The sequence below is a fragment of the Salvia hispanica genome, chromosome 3 (assembly GCF_029641045.1).
Source record: "Salvia hispanica isolate PSC_SH4W2 chromosome 3, Shi_PSC_v1, whole genome shotgun sequence".
In the NCBI taxonomy this organism is placed as follows: Eukaryota; Viridiplantae; Streptophyta; class Magnoliopsida; order Lamiales; family Lamiaceae; genus Salvia; species Salvia hispanica.
The window spans coordinates 7,904,656-7,917,103 of record NC_142694.1 but is presented as its reverse complement, the minus strand read 5'-3'; the positions used below and the strand labels follow the sequence as shown (position 1 = coordinate 7,917,103).

General features: G+C 36.9%; 1 protein-coding gene and 2 long non-coding RNA genes across 3 annotated transcripts; 2 read left to right on the top strand and 1 right to left on the bottom strand.

Moving 5' to 3' along the window:
• Positions 1–3,185: 3,185 nt before the first annotated feature.
• Positions 3,186–9,605, top strand: LOC125214964 (arginine biosynthesis protein ArgJ family). The gene is made up of 18 exons (XM_048116227.2): positions 3,186–3,365; positions 3,499–3,579; positions 3,739–3,867; positions 4,811–4,934; positions 5,137–5,210; positions 5,440–5,484; positions 5,680–5,730; positions 5,811–5,879; positions 6,013–6,071; positions 6,303–6,372; positions 6,619–6,699; positions 6,778–6,864; positions 7,347–7,469; positions 7,939–8,001; positions 8,508–8,585; positions 8,670–8,815; positions 9,056–9,126; positions 9,248–9,605. The coding sequence occupies exons 2-18, from the start codon at positions 3,520–3,522 to the stop codon at positions 9,328–9,330; spliced, it is 1,413 nt and encodes a 470-aa protein (XP_047972184.1). The 5' UTR covers positions 3,186–3,365; positions 3,499–3,519; the 3' UTR covers positions 9,331–9,605.
• Positions 9,606–9,814: 209 nt separating this feature from the next.
• LOC148930052 (uncharacterized) lies at positions 9,815–11,171 on the top strand. The gene is made up of 2 exons (XR_016137304.1): positions 9,815–10,027; positions 10,240–11,171. It is a non-coding gene; the product is annotated as an uncharacterized LOC148930052 (long non-coding RNA).
• Positions 10,763–12,240, bottom strand: LOC125214965 (uncharacterized). The gene is made up of 2 exons (XR_007175190.2): positions 11,659–12,240; positions 10,763–11,210 (listed from the first exon to the last, which is right to left on the bottom strand). It is a non-coding gene; the product is annotated as an uncharacterized LOC125214965 (long non-coding RNA).
• Positions 12,241–12,448: the final 208 nt, after the last annotated feature.

Here is a 12,448-nt window from a genome sequence, read left to right as displayed (position 1 = left end):
ATCTAATCATGGATTACAGGCTTTACTGACCTTCCTAATTTGAACAATAATAAGAAAATGTAGTAAACGCCACAATTGAATATCGATTTTCGCATTAGTTCTGGTATGAGTACCACCAATAAAGACTATCACGATATATTTTTTTAAAAATTTTAGAGTTCATATAAAATTCTTAATTGAAAAATAAATTTGAGGAACAACTAATAAAATTAAATTAAATAACTGACTTAGGACACTCACAATGGTGGCCGATCGGAAGGCCGAGCGATCGGGCACCCCATCGCCGCCGATCAACTCCCATTGTGGAGAGGGAGCCGATCGCCACTCAACAACGCCTCCCCCCATGGCCGATCATACGCCTCAGTCGATCCGCGACCGGCACTCAATCGGCCTCGAGATAGGCCCCCTTTGCAGGGCGCCGAGGCCAATAATCATTTTTTCAAAATTACATTATTAAATTTCTTCTCCTATTATAAATACCTCACAATCACATTCATTTCACACACCCACATCCTTCTCTACTCACTACTATTTTTTAAAATTACTTTATTAAATTTCTTCTCCAATTAAAATGTTTTATTGTAATTTTATTGAAATTTGCTTAGCGTTATATTTTTTTTCAATATTGTAATACATAGAAGAATTAATTTATTATGTATTTTAATTTATATTATTTAAACATTGACATTAAAAATAAAAGAAAATAGGTGATGATGTGGAAATGAGATATGCCCGGTGAGATGGGCTCCCATTGCATGGAGATGAACTCTGAGATAGGTGTATGTGACAGGAGAAAATTGATATAGACTATGAGATAAGCTCCCAAAATTGAGATAGACTTTGAGATAGGGGTGGGGATTCGGTCGGTTCGATTCCGACCGAACCAATTAGTCGGTTAACCTAATCCCATTTTTTCCAAAATCTAGAACCGGAACCGCACCCTTTGTCGGTTCGGTCCTAACCGATTGATTCTTCGGTTCCACCAAAGGAACCGAATGAGAGAACATCGGCGTGGAGAGTTGGACAACAGCCTCGTCGGAGAGCAGCGGTGTGGAGAGGGCAGCAACCTCGTCGTCCCCGGCGCGGGAGAGAGCAGCACAACGAGGAGAAGCAGTAGCCTCGTCGTCGCCGGTGTGGAGAGCGCAATGGTGTCGGCGTGCTACGAGAATTTAGATGAGAGAGGAAGATAAGTCTATGTACCTATATCATTATGGGATATTTAAGTTGTTTGCTAATGCTCCATATTTATCTAATACGATTAAGTTCTAAATTTCAATAAACAAAGTAGATGTCATGAGATTGGTTATCTCTCTTATTTGTGTATTCTCTTGTCTAAAATGCATACAAATTATATGGACATATTGATTCACTTGGATTTTACATGGTTTTAGAGGGTAGTTTTACTTGGTTTTGATCATATATTATGTACTTTGAGACATGGTTATAGCTACTTCTCTATTATGTTGGTATTTTGACCATTTTGTGAAAAATGTGTAAAAAAATGTACAAAACATGTGGATGTGCAGCTACTCAATGTCCAAGACAGCTTTTCTGGAGATTTTGAAGTCCGATTCGCATGCAATGCATACCATTCTCTTCGTCTTCGAAATAGCTTCGCGTGGATGTCTTAAACGTCTCAATCGGAGTTTGGTAGAAGAAGTTATGACCATTTTACCAAGACTGCGCGGAGCAGTGACATAGCTGGCGACCCGCCAACAAAACACGAGAAAAACGCCGTAGGCAGCTGGCGACTCGCCAGCTTTGATGCACACCCAACCTGGCGACCCGCCAGCTTCGTTCGACAGTTTATTTCAGGCCCAAAGTCAACCCTAGGTATATATATGCCTAGGAAACGCCTTCTACCCCAAAAATACCATTTTTTCACCTAGGAAGAAGAGAAGAACGAGCAGAGGACGAGTATTCATCGCAAGATTGAAGACGAAGCCTCCAATCCGCCCAATCCAATTCTAGGAGTTTCTACTTTTAGTTTTATTCTTATTCAAACCATGTTTTTGAATATTTCTTTGACTTTTGTGTTGAACATGAGTAGCTAAACCCTTCGTAGAGTTCTACGGGGGAGATACAATGATTCTTATGTTTAATTGATTTCCTTTTCCTATGCCTTGGCTCATGTGGTTATTTTGATTCCTCTTGTGCTTATACATTTATTTGATTCATCACCTTATAAATGCATGTGGATTTTACTACAATACATGAGAAGTGAGTAGTTTAATTTGAAAGAAGAGAAGTTGACATCTTTGCCAATATAATCGACAAATTTGAGCCTTTGAATGAAGCTAAGTATCTTAGGAGCTTTTAGGAGTTGTTACCTTAGTTCTAGGAAGGACACTTCGGTTCTAGGTAGCAATCTACAAATTGTATGCTTTGAGAAAAAGATATAGTTTTACCTTAGTGATAGTTTAATAACCCTTGAGACCCTTTGTTGGCATAGTTTGGAAATTAGTTGAGCATATGATAGTTGTTATCGATCCCGTAAGATTCTACCTTCCTCATCCTTGATCTACATCCGTTTTCTCTTATTTGCTTTAGTTCTTTCTCTATTTGTTTTTACCTTACTTTTAAATAGATTTAGAAAAACCAAAATTCTGATTCATCTAGATAGTAGTTGAGGTTGGTTCGTGGTAATTAGGTTGACACTCATTGTCTCTGTGGATACGATACTCTTTGCTTACTATTTGCTACATTAGCCCCGTACACTTGCGGGTATACTTGTGTTAAAAATAAGTTGAGTCACATTTAGTTTGGTTTCTATGATTCTATCAACTTCTTTGAAACTTGAAAGAGTTTATGAAGTTAAAATGAATCTATAAAAAATCAAAATTAAACAGACTAATCGGTTCTTCGGTTCTAACCTTTCGGTACCGAGAACCGAACCTTAATCTTATTTTTTCGGTTTTCGGTTAACCGATAACCGAAAAAATAAGGTTCGATTCTCGGTTAACCAAGAAACGAGAACCATTTCCCCACCCCTATTTAGAGATGAACTCTGAATTTAAGGCGTGTACTGTGAGTGCCAATGACTCGATTAATTCAATCAAATAAACATTTTAGCACATTTAGTAATCAACCAAAAATTCGAGGTATGTCAATTGTCTTGTAGAAAAAGACCATCTTTCAACATTCAACCGTTGTCAAATCTAGAAAAAAATTAGAATTTGGGGAATTAATTAAGAAAGAGAAGAAAGAAATAACTTGAAATACCTGAATGAGATGCTTAACGGCTCACGCCAATGCATACATAATCAAGAATCGTCGCATCGTATCTCTCTCTCGTTGCGAACAATAAACAGCAGCACAGCCACAGTGTGCCGCTATCTCCGCTTCTCTCCCGTCGCCGTTAAACAGTAATGTGGAGTAGTAGTATATTTTATGTTTCATATACTGTGTTGTTTAAAGTCTCAGTCCAGCTTAATCTCACACCAAATCTTTGCTAAACCCTAAAATAAATTACTAAATTGATTAATCCATCCCATGTAGCTCCGGACTCAGCCGCCAACAATGTCTCTCTACGTTTCTCACCATTTCACCCTCAAATTCCGCGGACTCAATCAATCCAAGGTTTGCATTTCTATCCCTTCATTCAACTATACTTGTAATGATAGCTATAGGTTCCATGTCTCGTTAATTGATTATTTGCTTCTACATTTATGATTTAATCAGTAAATTAGTAAATATGCATTTGTGGATGGCAATCAGACCGGCTGTTTTATTGTGCAGATATATTCACCAGCAGGTAGTTTGAGAATGAATAACTGCAGAGTTTTCGCGACAGTGTCGGTTGGAGAGGACGTGTCGAATTACATACCGGCAGCTCCTATTTTGTTGCCTGAAGGGCCATGGCATCAGGTTAATAATTAGAGTCAAGTTTTCATTTTTTTTTTCTTCCAAGTATTTGGTGCTCTTTCAGTGAGAGGTGTATCTACAAAGGGCTAGCGCAGGGCTGAATCCCATTGCAAGCCCAAAACATTTCCGTATACCCTATATATTTATGCTCTCAACACAACTAACCCAACCTAAAATGATTAAAACTAATACCTCAATATTTTGGCTTGAATTTTATGCATTGAAGTTTCTCAAACACATTTTATATGGACATTGATATTTTGGTATTATAAAATTTGATGCATCCAAGTGTTAAGTTTTTAGCTCACCATGTTATCAAATTATGGATTGGCCTTGTACATGTATGCAATGTACATGCGTGTATACAGTGCGGTATGTGAGTATGCATATTAGCTTCTGTCTTGTGCTCTCTTCTTTGTTCGAGTGCATTACAGTGTTATCATGTTAGTCATTCATCACATGGGTGCAGTTTTAGTTTTCTACCCAAATGGGAGGACTCATGTGTATCTGCTCCTTACAATCATGGGGAAAATGAACACTTTTGTTTGATTTTTCAGAGTCTAATTCTTTGATTGGTTTGTAGATTAGTAGTATTTTATTTATCATTAACTTTTTAGGGGAGTCACTGGTTGGTTGGTTTTGGGTTAATTAATATGGAGATGCTTATCCTTGAATGTTTCAGAATTCAGTCCGTATGTGATGCAATGAACCTAGATTCAGTAAGAATCACATAATTTTTTATATATGGCAATGCTGATGTAGAATTTGAACTAGATAAAGTAGTGCAATATAGACTGATAGTTTGGACTTACTCGATCAATTCTTAAATATTAAAAGGGGATGCTTTTTTTCTTTGCCTCCCAAATTGAAGAATTCACCAAATGGATCTGCTAAGGTGTTTACGTGTCATTTTAGTTGACCACTAATATGGCATTCAATGTTCCAGATACCGGGTGGAGTTACAGCAGCAAAGGGTTTCAAAGCTGCTGGGATATACGGTGGATTACGTGCAGTTGGAGAGAAGCCTGATCTTGCACTGGTCACTTGCGATGTAGATGCTGTATCTGCAGGTTTGATCTCCTTATTACTTGTTAGAGATGTTAGCAGTCTTCCATTTAGACTAGTAGTAGAATGGTTCATATCATTAAACCAGCATCCCAGTGGGAACCTTGATATACTACAACCTTTTGCTACATCTTTAAAAAATTGGAGTTTTGGTTCATTAGTTTCTTAAACATGTGCTTTGTTCTAATACACTACTTATTTATGCAGGCACATTTACAACTAATGTTGTTGCTGCTGCGCCAGTACTATACTGCAAAGACGCACTAGAAAAGTCTGAAACCGTATGTTATTACAACCCTGTTTATGTTGGTTGTAGGGGATCTCCTACAGTGATCTTAGCCTACAGGCAACAATTTTCATACCTTTCTCTAAAATTATCTAATTCTATCTGTATTTTTCAACTTATGAAATCTTAATATATGGACTACAAAGGATTAGAAAACACGAGAAATTAAGACACCTGGAAGAAAACAAATCTCCAGATAACTGATGTGTGCCTCCATTTCTTAGGGCCGTGCGGTACTGATAAATGCTGGTCAAGCGAATGCAGCAACGGTAATTTTCCTTAAACTACTGACTGCTGCTGTACATTAAAACAACATGGTTAAATTTTGATAAAAGAAAAGGAAATATTCAGCCAGGAAATTTCTCTATGCTACTTCCAGAAGTTAGATCATTTGGACTTTGGAGTAGCAGTGGCTATTTTGACCAATATATGATGGAACTAATTTTCTTTGAACTTGTTTATAGGGTGATGCTGGTTATCAGGATGTACTAGACTGTTCCCATGCCCTTGCTGAGGTATCTGTATTTGAGATTGCCACTCTCTTATATTTTGATTGCAAAATTAGTCTTTATGTATCTAACTTGCAAGAATACAGTTACTGCAACTGAAGCCCGACCAAGTTTTGATTGAATCCACTGGTGTGATTGGTAAACGTATCAAGAAGGTAGAAACAATAGTCATGATTATTGGTTATGCTCAATGCATGTATTCATAACTTGTTTAAGATTTTAATTAACTATCCAGACACTGCAATATAGCAACTGGCCTGGCTAAATGCTATTCTTTCTCACATGCAGGAGGCACTTCTCAAGTCACTTCCAGATTTAGTAAATCGTCTGTCGTCGACTATTCAAGGGTAATTAATCAGAATAGACCTAATGATAAATGTTAGACTTATAGATATTGTTCCATTTATGCCTCCAGCTCCAGCTACAGCTACTTTTCTTGACTTGGATGTGAAGATGAGCTTTCTTTTCCTTTATTCTATCAAAATGCATAGTTGAATCCCTTTCATCCTATTTCCTTCGTTTTCAAACTCGATTTCCTTTTCCCACATTAAAGTTTCTGATTTATTGTATTTTTACAGTGCAGATTCTGCTGCTGTAGCAATAACTACCACAGATCTTGTGAGCAAAAGTGTTGCAATAGAATCAAAGGTGTGGAACTCTTTGTTCATGCATGTGTATGCATTGATGATGTCTTCTTTATTATCTAATCATGATTTATATTGAACTGCTGTTACTGGTCTAGAGTTGAAGTTGACATCTTGAGTTGGGGCAATTTTTAGCAATACTAGTGTTGTCAATTTCTATGGTTTGATAGATTTGAATTTGATGGTTGAGCTATATGATGATGAGTTTCATTATAATCATTGTTAGCTTTCCTGTTATTTATTGAAATAGGTTGGAGGAAAACAAGTAAAGATTGGTGGTATGGCAAAAGGTTCTGGGATGATTCATCCTAACATGGCCACAATGCTTGGGGTATGTACTTCAGATGTCATTTTTTTCTACTACAAAATTTGTAACAAATAATTAATTTTACTTATTTAACTTTTATAGGTTGTAACAACCGATGCCTCAGTTTCAAGTGAAGTGTGGCGAAAAATGGTACGAGTTGCTGTCGGCCGTAGTTTCAATCAAATTACTGTAAGTGTCAAAGTTCTTCCTATATCTTGCTTTCAGAAGGATTTATCTGCTTGGAACTATGAAGCCAATACATGCACTTCTAATATGCACAGTAACTTATTGTTCATTATGGATGATTCTACATGTATAGCGTTCACTAACCTATGTAGTCCCTCCATTTCTTGATACACAGTTGACACATTTGTCTGACAATCGACACATGTGTAGTCTGACAATTTTACATGTATACTATGGTCCATTGTATTGATTGATTAATGCTTTCCCTGATGATTTAATAATCTTACATGAGCTAATGCAATCTATTTAACACACACACACACACACTCACTATTTAATCATAACAAGTTAAGACACCATCTTCTTTTATGTATTAATCAGTACGTAACTCTGAAATAAAGTTTAGTTTCTTTTTCCTAACACTAGTAACTACTGATTGAGAAAAGCTTGTATTCACTTTTATCCCGCTCGATGCTTTTTGGCAGGTAGATGGAGATACCAGTACTAACGATTGTGTCATTGCTTTGGCTAGTGGCCTTTCAAGAGCAAATAAAATATCTTCTCTTGATGATTCTGATGCACAACATTTGCAAGCCTGTCTTGATGTTGTACGTATCTCAATCTTAGTTGGTATCAAATAATCTCTCTGACTCTCTATTATACTATCCAGACTGGCATATACTGTATCTGATACTTGTCTATTATTGTTCTATCATTAAAAAATGTGTAAAACTGCAATAAGATTAAGGCGCTTGCTTTTTGTAGTAGAGGAAGTTCAGTTTCTATGAATTTCCTGCGCTTATTTGCCAGGGAGGACGAAGCAAAACGGAAGTACCATATGTTTGGGGGGCTGTGATGTTTATTTCATGGAACTGGTTTGAACAAAATAGTTCAAATCTATTTACCTAGTTGACATTGCAGTTGACTGATATGAGATCCATTAGTAGATATGTAATATGTGATTACTGCTCTAGGTATGGAATGGTGGATAGTGTACACGGTTGGTTATTTTATCTCATACATACATTCAAAGATGATCTCACTTCCACGTGACATTTTCTAATATCAATTTGTCAGGTAATGCAAGGTCTTGCTAAGTCAATAGCCTGGGATGGAGAAGGAGCAACGTGTTTGATTGAGGTGTGCATATTTTCCCAAAACATGTATTCCATCTGCTTCGAAAACCCTTCCCTTGTGACATACTATATAGCAGCTAAAAATGAGAATTCTAGTACGAAAGTATTCTGCTAAGTATTTGCTAAGAAGAAATAAGGTCTTACCCATTACCCAAGAAGGAATAAGCTCTTACCCATGGGCATAAACTCTTTCGGCCACTGGGCATCAATCATATGATATAATCTTATAATTTAGATTTTGGAACACATCTGCTTCACAAGGCTCAGCAATCTTATAATATAAAATGCTTAGTTACCTTTTTATATTCTAGTAAAGTATCTCATTGAAAGGTAAAAACACCATTGAAGGCCGAGTCAACAATGTATAATGTCACTGTGGTGCCCTCCTAATATTTTTACACGGGGAGCTATTTACTTTTTAATGCTTGAAGTTGGTGTTGACTGACCGAAGTTATGAGAGTCTATAGTCTGTAGATAGCTTCTCCGAATTTAACTGAATACAATTTCCAGGTACAAGTATCAGGAGCATGTACAGAAGCCGACGCGGCAAAAGTTGCACGATCTGTGGCTTCTTCTTCATTAACCAAGGCATGATAATATATCTTTAAATTATCTGATTGGGAAATTCTGATTAGACATGATCAGATATTAATTTCATTTTCCATGTTGTAGGCTGCAGTATATGGCAGGGATCCAAATTGGGGGCGCATAGCTTGTGCTGCTGGTTATGCTGGAATCCCTTTTGATCAAAATAACCTTCGAATATCACTTGGTGATACTAAATTGATGGAGAAAGGCCAGCCACTGTCATTTGATAGGTAACTTTAAATTACCAGAAATTAGGTGGAATTAGAGCCAATCGGCATGTCTTGGACCTTATCTTACAAGCCTCTTCATATGTGCTCATAAAGAAGTTCCCTTCAAACTGAAATTTCTGCTTACTCTGCATGCATATGTATAGGCTCACAAAAGTTCATCATATTATATAAGCTGATAGGTGTCCTTAAGCAGTCAAGTTTCTTTCCTTTTTTGTGATAATAAGCCAAAAAATGTTTCAGGGCTGTTGCTAGTAATTACCTTCGAGAGGCGGGAGAAAGACACGGGACTGTCATAATTCAGATATCTATTGGTAACTTTGAGAAATCTGTTTTCTAATTGTTGACGTCATGTTTGGGCATATCAACTATACTTATATCATGACCTTGGAACTTTTTTCATTTTCCTTACACCATTGTTGCCGTCTAAAATAGGCGATGGTCCGGGTGCTGGACAAGCATGGGGCTGCGATCTCAGCTATGATTACGTGAAGATAAACGCAGAGTACACAACTTGAGCAGATATATTTTGCGGCTATAATTATGGAACAATCTTTCACTCATCAGTTATTCAACTGTAAGATTGGTCTCCACTCTCTACACAATCACTTTTCGGGCTCCAGCACTCTGCAACAGTTGGTCGATGGATCATATTGTAATCTGGTATTTTTAGCCTGTTGATTTTAGACAATAATTATGTCCTAAGTCGTGTATTATGGTCTTAATCAGCAATCTCGGAACAAGCAAATTGTATAAACAAGTATTTGAATTGTATGTTAGTTTGTTTACTAAATCAGCAGGATCGAATGCCTCCAACTTGGGAGGCAAAACCTACCAATCTTGAAAGTTCAAAACTTCAAACTCAGCCCAATCAGCTGTGGGGACAGAGACCAACATCACCTTAAAATAAGACAACAAATCTTGAAAAATCAACCCATGAAATAGGCCACCAAACATATCTCATGCAGCTGGGTAGCCAACATCAAAATCTACAGGTATTTTGTTTCAATTTCCCCTCACTTTTACCTTATAAGCTCAATTATTCAAGCACTTTTACAATTTACAACCGTTACATGATATGCAAATATACAATGATTTGTTTAATTTAAAGCTGTGGAGTCAGAAGATGAGGTGATATTATTAAAAGTTTGAGAGGTGTGTGTGGAGAATAGAATCTGCTTTTAAGTACAGTCTGAACACAATGCGAAAAGAAAGGTGATCTACCCCATATATGCTCTCCTCACATATTCCCTTCTTTTTTTATTATTTATTTTTTATTTTTTTATTTTTCATTTCAATAATAATTTCTCTTTTTCCTTTACATTTTCCTCCTTTTAAGACAAAGCTGATATATGCAGTGGGAATGTTCTCCATACTGCACACCACACTGGTTTCCTGATGAGCTATCTCTTTGTGTGTCTGTGTAGGTATACACACACATACATATACTGATATGCATGAAGAGAGAGATGAGAGATCCAATTGATTTCAGGAGATCTCCTGGAAGAGGTGGGGTGGTCCCATCTCTTGATGCCAGAACCCCAATAATATGTCCTTTTTTGACCTGCATTGACTGTGTAATTTTATTCTCCACTAACCAACCAGAGACCAAGAAATGGAGAGAGAGATTGAAAATTTGAAATTCTCTTTCCCCTTTTCTTGTGTTTTAGATGGGTGCATGTGGTCCATTCCCCATTCCCTCTCTAGAGTAAATGTATGAATCAATGGGGGATCCCACAAGCCCAGCAAAAGCAGCCATCATATGATAAAAAAATCTTCTTTTTACTACTCATAGAATCCCATTACTCTCCTGCCCACATACCCTAGCTCCCTCTCTCTCACACACACACAAACACTCACATTACATTTATATGGAAACACACATGTGAATGTACATTGTTGTATGTGTGTCTTCAATTAACCAACCACACACACTCTAAACCTGCAAAATGAAATAAAATGATGTTTCTTCATATCATCTCATAGACTCATCTCATATTATCACACACACAACACACACACACAGGGGTAACCCCACATTAGGGTCTATGCAGATGGACCTAAAAAACCCTAAGCACTCAAACACATTGCATACATCCATCTGTTTCACTTTCCTATACACTATACCCTTGAAAGTGACCACAACCCTTAGCCTCGTGTCCCTTGCGTATAACTCATTACAATTTTCAGCTAGCATCATCACATTCTCCACTCAATTTTGTATCTATCCACAATTAGCTATATGTCTAGCATCCACCTCCCATCAAAATCTTGCAAGATATTGTAAAGTTTTTGGGTTTCTTGATCTTTGATTGATTAAGTGGAGTACTATGTATAAATAATGTTCCTCACCAAGATATCTCCAATCTTGATACTCTTACATTGTTGCATGTAGTATCTGCAAAACTAAATGAATTGAGTTAACTAAAACCATTTTAGTAAAGGTGTAATTAAGTGGCCACCACTATTAGTTAATCAAGAATTATACTAATGGAACAGGTGAGATGTGGGGTTCTCTCAAATTGATGTAATTGTAAGGTGCCAAAAAAGATTAATTACAGAAACACACACAAATTTATATACTATATAGGGTTGAAGTTGATTGGGCAATACATAGGTTGTAACTTTCATGTTGTCGGTTTATAGAGAGTGTTGATGCCTTATCGGAAAACGAATAATTGCAACACCTCTCTTTAATTAGTTCCACGTGAAACACCTCATCGATCTCTGACAAAATACTAGTAAAACATATAAATGCTCTTAGTTAATGAAACTAATTAATCTTTTTTTCAATTCTGAAGAAAAATTTAGAAGAAATAAGAAACTAAAGAGATATATATATGTACCTGGCAAGAGAAATTGAAAATTGAAATTCAAAGTAAATCAAACACATATACGATGTGTGGATATGCTTGGCTCCTCATACGCCATCCACGGAGGGCCATCGATTTTTCCGGTGAGCTCCACAGATGGCATACAGGGAGCCAGGCATATACGTATATGTGCTCATGTGTATTCCATGCACTTCAATTCCCCAAAACTGATTAAAACCCAAAAATATGATGAAACAGTGGAAGACAAATGAAGCTGAAAATAGGGCTCAAGTGGCGCATACACAACGCATATATGATAAACGAATATATTAAAGAAAGGAAAGAGGGATTAAAGAAGAGATTTTGAGAATCAAAATGGGTCCAAACCAAAGCAAAGATTGATAAACAAATCATACCCACAAAACCCTTTTCAACAGTGAAGCAAAAGCAAAAGAAAACCACAAACAAACATTCACTATAGAGAAGAGATATAATTAAGAGACATAAGCCCTTTGAAAATGGCAAGAAACAAGCATGGCCTAATAACTCAACACAAGAAAAGGGCGCTCCTGATTTCTTGTGGGGGTTGTAATATTCAATCACAAAAACTTGCCCACTAAATATAGAGATAGGTTGGGTGGGGTGGGGTGGGTATGAAGATGAAAAAATAGGGTTATGTTAGTGTCGACCCAATTTCCTAAGCTCACTCTTTTGTAGGTTTGAAATTTCCTTTTTCTGGGTCGTAAAGTAAAGCTTGCTTTTCTCTTCTGAATCTACTTTGTCTCGGAGTGTTTGGACGACATGGATTCCTCATCTATCTACT